We start from the raw sequence: 17086 nt of genomic DNA, 5'->3' as shown, positions 1-17086 counted from the left end.
ATTTTTTTGTAGGTTCCCGTTCAGCGTGTGACTAAATACCCCCTGCTCCTGGCCCGTCTCTACAAGGTCACCCCCTCGCAAATCGATGGACGCGATCTGCTGAAGCAGGCCCAGGAGAAGATCGAGCTGCACCTGAACCACATCAACCAGGAGGCCAAGGACGTGCCCACCAAGCTGTGGCGGCGCATCAGCTCCTCCAGCCCGAATCGACGTGCCTCCTGCGAGATCGACATGATCAACATCAAGCTGCGCAAAATGGCCATCGATGTCCTGGAGTGGAACCACGACGAGGTGCGGTTCGCCATGGAGGGACGACTGCTCTACACACAGCCCACGGACAGCAACTGGAAGAAGGCACGCACCATCAAGTTGACGCCGGTGAACGCCTTATTGGTAACCAATGGCAAGGTAGGTGGTGCAGTTAAGTAGAAATACATAATTAAATCAAATTAATATTCTAGAAACTATATTTAAAGTATTATTTACATCCTCAAATATATATGTACAATAAATTAAAACCCAGAAACATATATATAATAAGTAATTCTAACCATCTTTAACAAACATAGTCGAAAGCCCCGTAGATAGAACTATGCCCTTTTATATTACCTTTAGTTGTATAAACTATTCTATCATTTATATTTATAATAAATAAATAAATATATATATATCTTCTTTAATATATATAAAATATTAGGACCATACTTTTTTCCTAGTTTGATAAATTATAGTTCCGTTTTTCGTCTTTATGTCTAACTAAAATTAGGTTTTAATCTTAGCAAATCTTATTAAGTTTTACAGTTTAAAACATATTTTAAGCTTACCTTATTTAAAACGAATAATAAGTTGTATGTACATAATTTTAAATATGTAGTACTTAAATTAGAACACCGACCAATCTTTCTTAAGAGGAATGACTAAAATTGATTGCATAAGGGCATGGCCTGACTTTTGCATAGTTCACTTATTTTCTTCAACTTGGCTGAGCACCTCTTGTAGTACCTCCTCCGGCTCCTGCTCCTACTCCTGGTCCATCTCCTCTTGTTCCACCTCTCTTTCCTCCTCCTGACTGGGCCACATTCGACAGGCATCAAGAGACGTTAGGGCGTTTGACACGGGCCAAGATGGCAAAGGCGATTGCGATGGCGATGGCGATGCCAAGGCAATTAGCGAGCGACGCTATCCAACTGGCTCCGTGCGGTGGGAGCCGTCCGGAGCTGTCTCGGCTTTTCCGGCTGCCATGGCAACACTTTCCCGTGCGATAAAAGATTTCAACAAATCAGAGGCGAGCCCATTGAACCGGCACCGAGTCCAAAACCCAACGCCCACTGCCAGCCTTTCTCGTTCTGGGCTTTTTTTCCTAATGAAAAGTGCTTATCCCAGCAACTATCTCGGGTCCAAAAAACAAAACCATTTTAGGTTAGGGGAAAAGCAGAGGAAAGTGGCATCCTGCCAGGAGTTTTGGGATCGAGGGCGTAATCGGCATACGGACGCAGTGCGTATGTCACATGTTTTGCATGGTTTTTCTGCTCCGATCGGGGTTTTCATTTTTTCCAGACACCCTGCTCTAAATTTCTAACCCGGCCTCGACCGCCGACAATTGCTCAATTCAAAAACGGTCGACATCCAGTTCGTTGCCTGTTCGCTTTTTGTTTTTTTGCGAGTTGGTCCTGGTTCTGTAGCTCCAGTTGCTTCTTGGTGCCGCTTCCTGCGGCAGTTTCTCGGCCTGACACGCTTTGTGCGTTTGCCAGAACCTTATCTAGAATAGTCCAAACTACACTGAGAGAAAACAAGGAAAATTCAGTATTTAAGAGAGATAAGTAGGCTACTTTAATTAATGATAAATCATTAAGGCAGTTAAGCCAATTAAGATTTTATAAGAGATAAATCCAATATATTAACTTAGGCTTACGAATATTTTAATTCTATTTCCTTTCTTGTATTTAAACTTAGTGTAGTTCACTTATAATTTTTTAGATTCGTCTATGTAAGAAATTCATTGCATTTTCACTTTAGCTGAATTTATACATACTCAATTCAAAGACATACAAAAAAGATTATTTTAAAATAGGTAACCTGTTATTATTATAAGACTTTTCTCACATACACAAGTCTTATTCAAATGGTTTTTTTTAACTAAGTTTTGCTAAGATACAAAATTTGCCTTAAGGATTCAGCATATTTTTTCTCTATGCCTTTTCTCCACCCACTTGTAGTTGTAATTTTGTTTAGTTTCGTTTTACACAATTTTCCATTTTTTCTTATTCTTTATCCTTTATTTCCATTGTCGCCGCTTTTGGTCCTTTTTTTGTGCCACACCAACCGACATCGACGACAACTAACACTAAACCTGAAACAACGGCTGCCGTACAACCATACAACCGAACAACCGTACAACAACAGCCAAGTGCCAATTACAGGGCAGAGAAGGCCATGTCGGAAAAACTGAATTTCCCGAAGCACACGGGCATCCGCGAGGCCTCGCTGCTTTTGGTGAAGGAGAAGTGCGGACGGTACACGCTGATCCGGGAGCCGCTCTATCTGGACAGATGTGTCGTGTGCAGCGAAGCGGATTGGGATGATTATTTCGAAGTGCAGGAAATTTCATCGAAGGACACATTCATATTCAAAGTGAGTACGAGCCGAAGTATCGGTATCGGCATCGCAGCAAGGACCCTTTGTTTTCCACTCCAACTGGCCAAGCCAATTCAGTATGTAGTCCGTAGTCCATAGTCCGTAGACCGTAGTTCTGTTCCCGTTGAGTTGGCATTTGAATTAGTGAGCGCCAGCCTTTTGACTGCACATCGCAACCCAGTGTTTGGGCTTCGTTAGTTTCCAGCTTAGTGTGGCTGGGATTGGGAATGATAGTTCCTGGCCTCTTTTTTCTGGCCGAGAAGTGCGGTTAATAGAGCAGCGCAACAGGAGGGTTAACCAACCTCGAAATGGTGTATTCCACCAACATGTGGAAAACGTTTAACAGGAAGAACACTACGGGAAATAAAAGAATATTAAACAAGTGTATATCAATTTTGCTTAGGTAGAAAAATATAGACTGTTAATTCTTAGCAAGGAAATTCTTTTGAGGAAATTCAAAACATTAATAGTTTCCAACCGCTTATTAACTTCGAAAGGTCGATAATTAACTATTGTTGGCTTGACAATGGATTAGATTTAACAATAGTTATATTAAAATAACGGAGAAATTCAAAGTTTGAGAAATGTATAAGCAATACATGGGCATTCAGCCGAGTCAGCTTGAAGTGCTTCCTGCACAATCATCTAGGAATGTAATAAAAGTCACCCTTGGATAGCTCCTTCATTCACACTCACATGCTCATAACCTTTTCTAGGGGAGCTGGGAAATTCCTTGAGCTGGGGAACAAGGAAGCTATGACACAATGAAGAGTTTACCTTTCTCGGAGCAGGAAAGTAAAGAAATTTTAATAACAGACAGAGCGCAAAAAGCGTATGCAAAAATCCATTCCAAATCTTTGCCCGTCTAATGCTTGTAGCATCATCCGACCAGCCATCCAGATTTTAGTCATGCAAATTTACATTTTTTTCCCTTATTTTGTTGAGGCCCGGCTAAGCCATCGCAGGATGGGAGAGTCCTGGCCGGGACCCGCAGGCGGAGATCCAGATCCTTTCAGACGCGCTCAGGCAGCGCACGTAGAGCGGCTGCCAAAATGAATGACATTTATTGAAATACGTTATATAAAGAATGAAAGAAAAACGCACGGGAGCGCAACAAAATGGCTGCGTGAGCGCCGCGGCGGGAAAAGGGCGAAAATGGAGACAGCCAGACTTTGGAACACTGCCAGACAGACAGATTTAATACAGGATACAGTTCACAAAAAAATAAATTATGATTTACTTCTGCAAAACCATTAAAATCATCAATTATAATTCCATTTCTGACTATTAAATATTTGGATAGATCAAACTAAAGCACAACAAAGTGTACAAAATTAGACATTGATGCAAAACACAGTTGACAATTTTGAATGCATTTTTTTTATATATTTCTATTAAATTATTTATCAATTAATACAATTTAAATTATTAGAATCCTAGGTTTGAAATTATTCTCAGTTAAGACCTGCAATAATTATTTTTAGTTATCTAAAGAATATTTAAAGTTGGCAACTGTTCCTCATTTATTTTATTGTTTCTAATTATTATTATGAAAAAAGATAATGTTTGTTTTTAAGCAAATATTCAAAGAAAAAGATTTAGATAGCTTTGTTTTAACTTTTTTGACTTTACTATTTTAGGGAAGTAGGTTTGTCTCCATTTTATACATATCATTTTAAATATTTTTTCTAATTTCTTAAATAAAGGGCATTAGAATAATTAAAATGAGAAAGATTTGTTATTATGTTTTTAGGAGTGTAGGGATTACACTACGGCGTAGGCATTTTGAGGCCGGCGGCGCATAAATTGAAACGTTTAGTTCCGGCCAACTGAGCGGCTGACAAGCGGCGCACACTCACACACCCACTCACACACCCACACACTCACAAACACAGTTGCGTACACGCACTCCACGGGTCCTGTCGAAATGACAACCTTGCTGGGTGGAAAAGTGCCGGGTGGGAAAGAGGGGGGAGGGGTTGTGGAGGTCAGGGCCCAGTCAATCAAATACGTCTAACGGGTTTACACGCCGCTTTATTTATTCGCAGGCGGAGGATGGAGTGCGGACGAAACAGTGGTACACACAGCTGCAATATCACGCCCAGGGCATGGGGGCGTGGCGGAAGAGGCGGAACGCCCTGGCCAACATAATGATCAACGGAATGCTGGCCCGAAGCTAGCCCATCAACAACAACATCAGCATCCACGAAACCATTCCCCAGCCCAAAAACCATCCGCAGGACTCCGGATTCCGAATAGTTTGGCAAAGGACGTAAAACTCAACAATTGGTTATGCATTTAATGTGTATTTATGCGCTATTAACCAACGAGCAATTTCGTTTCGTAATTATAATTTAAGTGATATACAATTGAATCGAGCACGCATAACGCTAGTTAGTGTTTACATAATGCCTATTTCTATACCTATACCTATACCTATATATTATGCATAACCAATACGTACACACGAATACCCTGAATACAATGCAATAAAATACCATACATTAATTAAACACTTCAAATTGCGCAATAATTGAGAGGCTATTTGTTTAAGGTCTTGCGTCATAAATCCTGGTTGTGGCATGTCTATTGAATCCACCTGGGCCAATCTGGGCGAAGAAGGAGAGGCTCCTCAATAAATCTCACGTTTTTCTATTATTTTTAAATTTAGCCCCAAGATTTATGGACAGACGGGAAAATATGTAGGGAATCGAGGCACGCACGTGGCCCAGACTAAGTCCAAAACAATCACAATTGTTGCCGAAAAGTGCTCGGCGCAAACCATAAAGCATTGTAAATATTTTTGGTATTATAACAGGCCATAGAGTACCGACCGGTTGATTAAACCATTTTAAATCCCATGAACTCATATTTGGTCAACAATAAAAACACTCAAGTGGCAAGGGCTCTCGGGTTTATTATTTGTTTAATTACACAAACAACAGGGCAGATTATTACGGTTAAACACGAAACGGTAATTGTTATGACCAGCAATTGCTGCGACAATTGTAATGGGCAAAAACGAAAATAAATATGTGAACGGGCTTTAGTTGTCGGGCCTTATATATCTATATCTGCGGCTACCTCTGGTTTAGAACCTAATCTATGGAAATATTCTGCTAATGGATTTTCGTATTATATTCATGCACAGAGCCAAAAGGTACATATCGATATTACTTCTATAGAATATATATCTTAGATAGTAATGAAGTAGTAGTGAATGAATATTATTTCGATATTATTTTATTTTTAATTTCAGTTTTTTTTTAAGTATTAATCCAACCTATAAATTTGCACATATAACATTTTAGTTTTGTGTAGCATACATTTCAGGGCAAAGCAAAGCTGTGGTTATTAACTTTTCGTTGGTTAATTAAGCCATCGAACTTTATTATATAAAATGTTCTGTTTATCTAGATTCCGGTCCCAGACTACACTACACTACATGCCAAATTGTTTAATGGCAACACTCGACCTCATCGCTTTCCCATTTTCCCTGCGGTTAACCCACATAAACAACAGCACTGCGAACACGTTGAAATTAGTTCGGTTAAGGCAATGTGAAAATAATTTCCAGACTCGCCTGCGGCGCATCAAAGCCTTTGATGGCTTCCGCTCTAAATTATACTAATACGCCACGTAAACAAGTTCCAAATCCTTTAAAGCTCCGCAAGAAGGCAAAAACTAGGGAAAATTGAAAAACGCCGGCAAAGGCGACGGTCTAAGGAAAATATTGTAGCCACTGCGCCAGTAACGGCAAAGGCAAAGGCAAAGGGAAACTGCATGCTGAGCGCAATTATGCTGGACAAACATTTACCAGTCAGGCGGAGCAGCCATGACTGCTGCACAGAGAGAAAATTCAAGTACCATTAAGCAGCAGGAACTCCAAGAGTTAAGAAAATATGCCAGCAAGGGGATCAAATATCAAAGTCATTTTATAACATTATTTACTTTCTGTTTGTTACATTTTCAGCACGATTACGAACGATTTATATTCAAATGTTTTATATTATGTTTAAATTTGTGTAGTTATTAGTACGGTTATATCCAGTTGTATTTACTCTATATAATATATTTTTATAGATAATAATTTATATAATTTATAAACATAAAATTTGGATCAACAACATTATCAACGTTAAAATGAAAATTTTAAAAGTCAAACAAGTCGTAAGTGGTATGCCAATTTGAAGTTGGCTTACATTTGGTAAAGTTATGGACTTTAGAAGCCCTATTGTGGGTTACCTGTTTACCAGCCTTCGGAATATAAATAACTAACTTAAACGTTAAATTGACAAATTTTCAAAAGCAAACTTCGGCAAGCGGAAGCTTATATCCCCTTGCAACTATTACGAAAATAAAATATAATGTATTTCGATGCTTAAAAAAAATGGAGAAAACATTTGAACCATATAGTTCCTAATTAAGAACAACTAGTTATTTTTCTCCGTGCTTTACATTTGGCTGGTGGCAGGTGGAAATGGGCTTGGAGGTCGGTACTTAGCATCCACCTTGGCACATACACTCAAAACCCTTCCGATGGCACTACTTCCAGTGTTCAGCTCCGATGCTTGCCAAACACAGACAGAGTCAGAGACTCAGAGACTCCGGCCCAAGTCAGCTGGAGATGTTGACTAGGTCGTGAACGTGTTATAACAATAGGGTGTCCCGATGGATGGAGTGAAGATGGTGGCAGGATGGGGGAAATGGCGAAAAGCAGCGGCACTAGCTGGCGACTAACACTAACGAGCAGTTAAACAAGCTTAAGATTTGCCGACGCAAATAAAAACACACAGCCGGAGCTCCGGAGTTGAGAAGCCACCCGGTTGAGCCCCCCAATCCCGCCAATCCCGCCCAGAAATTGCTGCCAATGCCAAGCGGAACGGAAAGGGAACGGGAAGGCCAACGGAAGTGCGGATCGGCGTGCAATAACACAACCAAGGCACGTAGCACAAACACGGTACATTATATTGTATAAGCAGACTTCATTACGGTATTTAAACAGAATATCCACAAATTCTGACATGCCAACTGGGAACCGTGGATCGGAAACACCAAACACAAAGATTAAAGAATATATTTTGGTTAGCCAACATACGACTTGCAGCTGAATTATCCATATGCTCAAACAATACACACAGAAAATAAAGAACAACCAAATTGAATTTCTTAAATAATGTTTCTTGTCCATTTGTGATGTCCATTTTTTGCTTAAACTCTTGTTGCCGTGTAATTGCTTTCCTGTGGTAAAATTCAACAGTTTTCTGTGGCTGACTTTCGTTAAGTTCATTCCAGGCCTCTATAAATTGAATTATTTGCTTTCATAAATTCAATATTATTGCTTTATAATTTTGGGTTCGATAATTAAAGTTTTCCTTTCACCTTTTACGCTTTCAATATCAAATTAAACTGGAAACCACATAAGTGGCAGTGTTATTGGAAAACTTGTCGAACTCCAAACATTTTGGCAGCGAAACTTTTGCATTTCACCCATGGTGCTTGAGGGCGTGCCAATATCCACATACCCACATCAAAAGTCAAATTGTGAGCAGTGGAGCAAGTCGAAGGCGAACTATCCGAGGACCACAACTTGAAAGTCCCACCCCCCCCGCGCCCCCCTTTCCATCCGGTTGAGCATCTTGTAAAAAATGCATCACGTACTGCGAAGGTTGGCGTCTGATTCCCGATTCCTGATGCCTGATGCCTGGCAATGTGATTAGACCCCAGGCACTGAATGCACAAACTTTTCCGGAGCAGCGGCCATCCCCCCTCCCCCGCGGACTGCGGCATATGCTGCCTCCGGATGAAACTACGGACGGGCAATAAAAATTTGTCGCCAGGCCAATAAATGTAGACCATATCCAAATGCCAAGAAGCCCCGGCACGGAAAAACTAACCGAAAAAACCATTTCATTGCTGTATTTAAAATGCCGCAAAACTTGCAAGCCACAGGACCAAAAAAACAAAAAACAAAAAAAAAAGGACACAATGGAAAACAGGTGAGACAAGCTGACTCTGGGTCGCTTTTCCCCCTCTGGTGCTCCTTTTTTGACCGTGCGCAAACAGATTTGAAGTAATAAAAAATTGAAATTAAAAGTTCCACTTCAGTTGACCACTTGGCCACTCACCGCGAATGGCGATGCCATGGCGACACAGTTTTCACACGAAATAGGTCGTAAAAATTATGAGCAAATTCGCGGTTAAAGGTGACCGGCGAAAACTGCCAGAGATGGCAGCTATTTGGAAAATGAAATCTGTGGAGTTACGGGATAAGCTCCATTTATTGAGCACATTTTATTTTTCAGTCGTTTTATTTTCCAGAAATCGGGATACTTTTCGGTTTTAATTTTATTATGTGTGACTATGATAAAATTAAGCGATTGCTCATTGGGATTTTACAATAAACACGATTTTTATCATCGATTTTAAGATTGCTCCGTTTTTAAGAAATGTGCTATTATAAGTTATTTTCTTAATCCAACAACACTGATATCCGTTCTAAGGTAAACTTGTCCCCCCATCACCGCCCCCCATCACCTCCTTTTCTATCCACTTCAGCTGGCTGCTCAATGAGGTCAATGGGCAGCCATTTCATTTCCATAATTTTCATTATTTCGCGCTTAGAGCAAATCAAACAAATCGTTCAACAGGAGCGAAAGAAAATTTAATTGTTGTGCGGCCTTGTCAGTTGTCAGTGTGTGTGTGTGTGTGTGTAAGTGCGGGTGCAGCGTCTTTGTATGTGTATGTCTTTGACTCTAATCAAAATTGCTGTGCACACACATTCAGCATATTTCACACATCGTAGCCGACGGAGAGCACATAAGAATAATGTGCGACACGTTCGGGCATAAACCGAATTAAGTATACGCCGCGTTTGCCAGCCAGCCAGGCAGGCAGCCAAGCAGTCAGGCGGACTGGTGGACTGGCGGGCAGGACGTAGCCCGGAGTTAGAGCTCGGAGTCGCACAGCCGGAGTGTCGGAGTGTTGGAGTCCGAGCCGCAAAACCAACCGCACTTACACACACGTAAACACACTAACGCCAAGTCGCATCTTTATGCGTTGTAGCTGCTCCAAAGTGGCAAGCAAACACCCACCCTGAATCCAAGACCTCACCGCCCAGTGCCACCCACTACCCCACCCTACCACCCCCTGCCACCCACTGCCACCCCCTGCAGCATGTGCTAAATATGTATGAAAAAAAACATCAAATAAAAAACAAAAAAAAAAAGTGTGGCAAAAAGTTTTTGTGCGCACGCCGTGGAAAGGCCAACGTCTAAGTGAATTTGCCATAGTCAAATTTGGTGCGGCTTGCCTTAGGTCAGGTCTGTGAACCACGGGTTACCGCACATGGACTGTACGAACTTCGAGTTTTCCCAAGCAGAAACACAAGTGCCGCTCGCGTAAACTGCATGAAATTTGCATTAATTTAGCTTGGCCCAAGCTCATTCGAACAATTTCGGGTCCAGCCACACAATAAAATCCCCAATCCCGAATTATTAAAAATTTTCAAATAAATCACAAATTTGACCAACAACCCCGCCTCTCAACGTGGCAAAGCCCACAAAACGACAGCAGCTGCCGGCGAACATCGTGACCGACTGCCGCCGAGTTCAGTGTGTCAATCGCAGGCGAGCGGACTGCCGAGCGGTATTCGCAGAGAAATCCGCTGACAAAAGCGCGCGCTTGAGCAGTGACTTGAGTGGGCGGTGAAAGACTCAAGAGCAAATAAGTGGTTTCACGGAGTGCCACTCAAATGGGTGGGGAAAAAATCATGTGGCGACAATTTTGCCTGCATTGGGCACTCGTGAAAACTTCAAGGGGATGATTGGAAGCTTCGCTAGTAACCAAAATTCACCACGAAATGGGGGTGTAAAAAGTAAAAGAAAAAAAAGCATTTCTCCATGTCAATAAAAATGGGATGTAAAGGCTAAATTATTGCACGCAGGTAATATTTATGTAAAATGCCTATGAAAAGCTACTTTTAGGCATTGTTAGCCCCACAATGATCGATTCAAATGCAATTTCTTTTATGTGGAAACAAGCAATAAAGAGAGATATCTAACACACAATTGGGCGGAAAACAAAAGGATGCTAGCAATGGTTAATGTCAATCACACATTAAGTCTTATGTCCCAGAAATCTCTAAAGATGTTGATTATAAGACTAAAAATTAAAATATTGACCGAGGTCAATATTCTAAGGTTCCACTTCTATATAAAGCCTTTCTATATTCAAGCCTAGAAATTCTAAAAATTCGGTTTTTAAATATAATTGCTGCGAAGACCACACATCTTGCTTTACCTTCTGATTTAAACAGATTTATGCCACCTGAAAAAATCCAAACCAAAAACTAACGCACACTCAGATATTTGTATAAATATAGGGAATTGTAATATCAATAAAAAAAATCTAAACCTAAGTGAGTGCTCCAAAATAAAATAAATTTCCAAACTCATTAATATTGGATTAGTAAAATTAGTTTAAAGTTTTAGTTTTTGAAACTTCCCAAATTGACCTTCTGTTATCCGAGGAAAACACTTGGGCGGCAATTGGTCATTGACCGGGTGGAAGGATCTGCCGTCCGTCGGAATCCTTTAAAACGGCTCCGTAGGCTCAAGGCGAAACGCTGCTAAGATGTTTGCTTAGCTGGCAGGAGACTTTAAACTTGGGGGAATTTGCATACATTAAGGGTGTTTTGTTATTTTGTTAGCAAAAGGCAATTCAAATCCTTTTACTTCCGCTTTAGGCAGCAACGACTACGGCAAAAGACAGATGCGACTGATAGCAGGATTCACATTCGCACCGCCTCACACCTCCCACCTCTGGTTTTCCTGAACCCCCTCCCCTCTAGTTTCCCCATCCGTATTTAACGGTGACGCGTGCGTAGCGTATAAAGAAAAATATGATTACATATTGTTGAATTTAGTGAGGCGCGGGGAAAAGGGTGGAAAAGGGTTGACATTTTTTGTGAGGCCATGTCAGAAAGCGGAGCCCAGCCACTCAGAGGCAATCAGCTCCGATTCCCTCATCGACACGGAAAATAAATTCAATCAGGATCATCTTTATAAAAAACATTTTACAATTGAATATACTAATTTCTTAACTTATGACAAAAACTCTCTTTAACCTTAAAAAAAATTTAGTTTAATCGAGTGGATTTTTTCCGGATTTTGGTCATCAAAAACATTTATTTAAAGACACATTTCTTAAGAGTCTTTGGTTGTAACTTTCCCAAAATAAGACCCACAGCCAAAAGAATGACTGTTTTGTGCAGCTGAGAACCTATTCAATAAATTCCATGTGGATTTGGAAGAAATTATTTTTTGACCGATTTTGCATTTTTCATAAGGGGTAACATCGTCTTTTTTTCGAAATTCGGACCAAAAAAAATATTTTTGCTGATAATACCAATGAATTGGAAATTTTGTAACGAGTTCAACGAGGTATGACATTCCAAGATCTGACCAGTATTTCCAAGGGTTTTGATCAAAAAAACTGAAAAATTTATCAGAATTTTCCAGAATTTTTGCCATTAAAAAAAATTTATTGAAAAGCCAATTTTTTAAGGGTTTTTTGTTGTAACTTTGCAAAATAAGACTCACAGCCAAAAGAATGACTGTTTCGTAAAGCTGAGAACCTATATAATATATTCCAGGTTGATTTGGTAAAATTTATTTTTTGACCGATATTTGCATTTTTTATAAGGGTATAAGTAACATCGTCATTTTTTGCGAAAATTGGACAAAAATAAAATTTTTTATCTGAGAATACCAATGGATTGGAAATTTGCTAACGAATTCATTGAGGTATGACATTCCAAGATCTGACCATTATTTCTAAGGGTTTTGATCAAAAAACCGAAAAATAGAGCTGATTTTTTCCGGATTTGGGCCAAACACACACTTTTTAAGGATATTTTGTTGTAACTTTGCCAAAATAAAACGCACAGCCAGGAAAATTACTGTTTTGTGCAACTGAGGAAATAAACTATCGATTTCAGGATTTTTGATTTTGATCTAACCCTTGAGTTGACTATAACCTGTGGGTGTCATAAATATTTTCGCGCAGTGAACGAGGTCATAAATTTTCGGTATGAATGCAAGGTTTCCGAAGTAAGCTTCCGTTCTCGTTCTAAAGTTAAAAGAACTCAAATAATATCAAAGTCTTTTTCTTAGTGCAGACAACTTCCAAACAAATAGCAAACAACAACAGTCGATGCGACAACAAGGGCAACAATGGCGGCATTCAATTTTTAATATTTGCCTTGCAAATTTTCTATAAAATGCATTTGTTGTCTACAAGCCTCCAAGCCTCCTCGTCCACTCCCCCGGGATTCCACAGCCCTCTTGATTTTCGGTGGGCGGATGGACCGGAGACCGATGACTGGCGGAGGGCACACAATCGCCCAACAACACCGAAAACTAAAAAACGGGGTAAACTGGGAAACTGGCAACAGGAAGCCGCCTGCGCCGGGCCAAAGTGGGAAAGTGAATGGAGCACGGCAATGTCAACACATGGAAACTGCAAGGACAGCGGCGGAAAAAGAAAGGAAAACGGGGAAAAGCGAAAAGGAAAACGAATGGCAACAGCCACAGTAACTATAAACTGGAATGATATTGCCAACGAACATAACATAACCACACAGAAAAAAATGTACTTTAATTATGATGGATTGAATTTTAATAAAATATAATAGGAACAGACTATTTGACTATATGGAGTTTTTATTACGAATTAATATTCACATATGAATAACAAAGCAGAAAAAATTTCTTTTATATATATGTTATAAAAAATATTTTGGGAATAAATTTAGGGAAGTTAAATGTTTGCTTGTTGAAAAAGGTGAAGTAGTAAACTTTAATGTTTTGAAATATATATAAATCTGTACTACTTCTAATAGTTTTCTGGACTAGATATTTAGTTAAAGTGCATTTAACTATTTTGTTGTAGTGCAGCCGAATGGCAAGAGCGGAGCTAGTGAACCCAGTAGGACCCAAGATAGCTCCTAGAACGAAGTTAGGCTGGGCGGGCGGAAGCAATAAATTGGTTAGGTAAAAAGCTTGTCGCAAACGCAGACACCGGCAAAAAGCGGCAAAAAGCGGCACGCGAGGCCGAGACAGGCCCGTAATTTCTGCTCCGCAAAAAGTCGGAGCCGGAGTGAAATAGAGGTGCCCGAGGATGGTTTATTTCCCATGAGGTTGCAAATTAATACTAAATGTCTGCCATGCAAATACATAATTGACTTTAAATTTGTTTTGACAAGAATAAGTGGAAAACTTTGCAGCTAAGATGGGGGATGTGAGGAAATGCAAGTTTTGTTGCTGTCATAAGTGCAAACATTTGCTTTAAAGGGGTTTCTAAAATGTTTAATTCTGAAATTGAGATTGTGAGCTTGTGATATTAAAATCTGCATTTGAAGTAGGATGAATAAATATACCACTTTATACTCATAAATAAACATTATAGCTTAGATTTGTTAGATAAATATTTAGTTAAACTTATATATAGGGAGTTTATAAAAGTTTAAATGTTTAAATACTCATTTTTAGCTCTTGTTTCCTTATTTTATTTTAGTTGTGAACTTTCTTTATGGCCACGCTGGTTATATCGGCCTCCTTGAGCTCCTCGTCGGTGGTGCGATTGTAGATGTGCTTCAGATACAGATTGAAGTAGTCTGTGTAGTTCATCGGCGTGGATATCTGATGCTTTCGAACCGGAAGTCGCGGTGAAAGGGACAACATGCTGGCCCACTGTCCATCGCAGAGGTCATCATAGCGGAGCAGACCCACCTCGTGACCGCCCAAATCGCCAGGACCTCGGCACATGGGCTGCTGGCCATCCCAGAGCTTCAGCACGAACTCCCGTATCCACCTGGCCAAATAGAGAGCACGGCAGTCGCAGTGCCAGGGATTCTTGTCCAGCTTGACGGCCACCAGCTTTTCCAGGCCATGGAGAGCTCCAGTGGGCAGGAACATCAGCTTATTGGAGTCAATGCGGCTGAATAAATAAACAAAAATAAAATTATAGTGCTACGTTAGGTTTGGTACTCACAGTTTTTCCAGTTGTTTAAGAGGCTCAAAGGCGCTGGCATCGAAATTCTTGAGAATATTATTGTTGAGCAACAAAATCTTTAGGTTACTCAGTCCCTGAAAATCATCAGCTTCCAAGGTGGTCAGATTATTGGAAAAGAGTGTCAATCGAGTGAGAGCACTGACATTCAGGAAAAGATCCGCCGGAATGCTGGACATGGAGTTCTGGCCCAAAAACAATTCCTGCAAGTTATTTAGCTCCACAAAGGCATGGCCATCAATCTGGATAACAAAATATATAATACAATATAATAATCATAGATTGTTGAAAAGCTCACATGACTTATCCGATTCATGGTCAAATCGAGGGTGACCAAGTTGGCCAGGTTATTGAATATGGTGGCCGAAAGCGCTGATATGCGATTGTTGTGCAGCGAAAGGGTTCGCAGACTTCTCAGACCCACAAAGAAGTCATCATCTATCTTGGCTGGAAAAAGATTAGCTTTGTAAGTCATAAACGCATACTTGTAATTTATAATTCTCACATATTTGATTCCATCCAAAGTCGAGGGTCTTCAGTTTGGTCAGAAATCGTATGCTACCAGAACTCAATTCAGTGATTTTATTCCGCGACATATCCAGTTCCTCCAACATCAACTGATCTCTTAGGAGATTAGGTGGAAAGTTCTGGATCTTATTGTCGCACATATTTATCACGGTGAGTCTCTGGGCATGGTAGAACATGGATTCGGGCAGCATGCCAAGCTCATTTTTGTTCAGGTCCAGAATATTCAAATTGCGCAGCTTCCAAAAGGTTCGATGGTCAATGTCCTCCAGTTGATTGTTCTGAATGCGCAATACCAAGAGACTGTCCAGATCCTGGAACAAATCAAAGGGAAGGAAGTCCAGCACATTGTGGGATATATCCAGCTCCCTGAGCACTGTGAGTCCACGAAAGGTGTCCTTGTGAAGGGTGGACAGGATGTTCCGAGAGAGATCTCTACGGGAGTGCTCATTAAATATAACTTATGAAAGGCATTATCCAACTCACATGTTCACCATGTTCATGGGTATCACCTGAGTGACTGGCACCGATTTGAGATTCGTGTTCCAGCAGGTGAAGCTCTTGGTGTCCGGATTGCAGCGACACACTCCCGAGGTGCAGTGGTTCCACTCGATTTGGCTGCCAGTGGCCAGGTGCCAGATGGGCTGCTCCACGGATCGCAGGCGACTCTCGATCTGCCGTACTCGCTTCACCAGATCGAAGTTGGCCAAATGGGACATGGCATCTACCTCGCCACTATTGCCACTGTCTCCATTACCATGGCCATTCGACTTCTGTTTGGAAGGCTTCTGCACATTTGAGGTGGTCTGCGTTCCATTGGGCATCGAGTTGATGAGCATCAGGAGCTGCGACACAATCCCCAGCGATTCGCAGGCATTAAGACTGCAGTTTCTGGTGTCCGAGGAGATCAGGGGTAGCAGGTACTTCTGCCGGAACTCATCCAGACTCTGGGCGGGCAGATCCTTGGCCTGCGGAGGTCCTGTGATCACTTCGGCCGGATCCATTAGCAGGATAATGCTGAACAGTTGAAAGAATCCCAGCGCCATGGCTCCAGTGGTCTCCAGTGGCGTTCTGAGTCGTCTCCTCCGATCTGCAGCCCCATTTATAGTCCACTTCGTTCCGATTCAATTCGTAATTCAAATAATTTGCAAAATTTGCATTTGCTGCAATTAAGTAGCTTAAGTAGCTTAAGTAGCTCACAGCGCCTCATGAGTGCAGCGCATCTTGTGGTCGTCGAAGCCTCCCCGAATAGAACATCTCGGCTCTCCGGAATCCAGAGTCCGGCTAGAAACCGAAAGTCTATGCTAGCACGCTTAACGATCCGCCGGGTGTCCACATGCTAAGTCCGCTTTATCGAGAGAACCGGATAGCTCGGTTGGGGAACCCCCCAGAACGCTGACTCGTACGAATCGCCATTCGTAATTGGACACTCAAGTGTTCTTTTGTAGATGTGCACACTATCTGAAATCGTGTGTAGTTTTTTTTTGTGAAATAATAAAAAATAAAAACCCAGACTGTTTTCATTTTCGTGCCGTTTATAATGCTATAAACTGTTCTCAGTTTAATATTAAATATTTCGGTCAACTCTTTTGCTGTTTTTCCTTTCGAAAAATGAAAATAAACTAAATCAAGTTATTGTCAGTGCGTTTTCCAGGCATTGCAACATGACTTGATCCGAAGAACCGGTTTTTTAACAATTAACCACCTTCTTTTATATATTTCATGTTAAAGTTGTGTTATAATTTTTATTTTGCAAACAATTAGTTGAGATATTGTACCTAGATGAGTCAATGTCCATATACTCCGGCAACAAAAGGAGGCTGATTTTCGTCCTTAGGAGTTTGTGCGCCTCTGG

The 17086-nt window shown here is 40.9% G+C and overlaps 2 protein-coding genes across 2 annotated transcripts in view; one reads left to right on the top strand and one right to left on the bottom strand.

Moving 5' to 3' along the window:
• Window positions 1–5149, top strand: part of LOC108045610 — a 118955-nt gene extending 113806 nt beyond the window's left edge. The window contains 3 exon segments of the mRNA XM_044457627.1: window positions 13–408; window positions 2404–2631; window positions 4683–5149. Of these exon segments, the coding sequence (XP_044313562.1) occupies window positions 13–408; window positions 2404–2631; window positions 4683–4814 (756 nt within the window). The 3' untranslated portion in view covers window positions 4815–5149.
• An 8990-nt stretch (window positions 5150–14139) lies between these two features.
• LOC108045611 (leucine-rich repeat-containing protein 15) lies at window positions 14140–16277 on the bottom strand. Its single transcript, XM_044457898.1, has 5 exons — window positions 15718–16277; window positions 15212–15666; window positions 15005–15153; window positions 14689–14948; window positions 14140–14634 (listed from the first exon to the last, which is right to left on the bottom strand). Exons 1-5 carry the CDS (start codon window positions 16275–16277, stop codon window positions 14208–14210), a joined length of 1851 nt encoding a protein of 616 aa, XP_044313833.1. The 3' UTR covers window positions 14140–14207.
• Between the last annotated feature and the right edge of the window lie 809 nt (window positions 16278–17086).

Source organism: Drosophila rhopaloa, unplaced genomic scaffold (assembly GCF_018152115.1).
Source record: "Drosophila rhopaloa isolate 14029-0021.01 unplaced genomic scaffold, ASM1815211v1 contig_163, whole genome shotgun sequence".
Classification (NCBI taxonomy): domain Eukaryota; kingdom Metazoa; phylum Arthropoda; class Insecta; order Diptera; family Drosophilidae; genus Drosophila; species Drosophila rhopaloa.
Note: the sequence above shows the minus strand (reverse complement) of the source record. Positions and strands in the feature narration are given on the sequence as shown.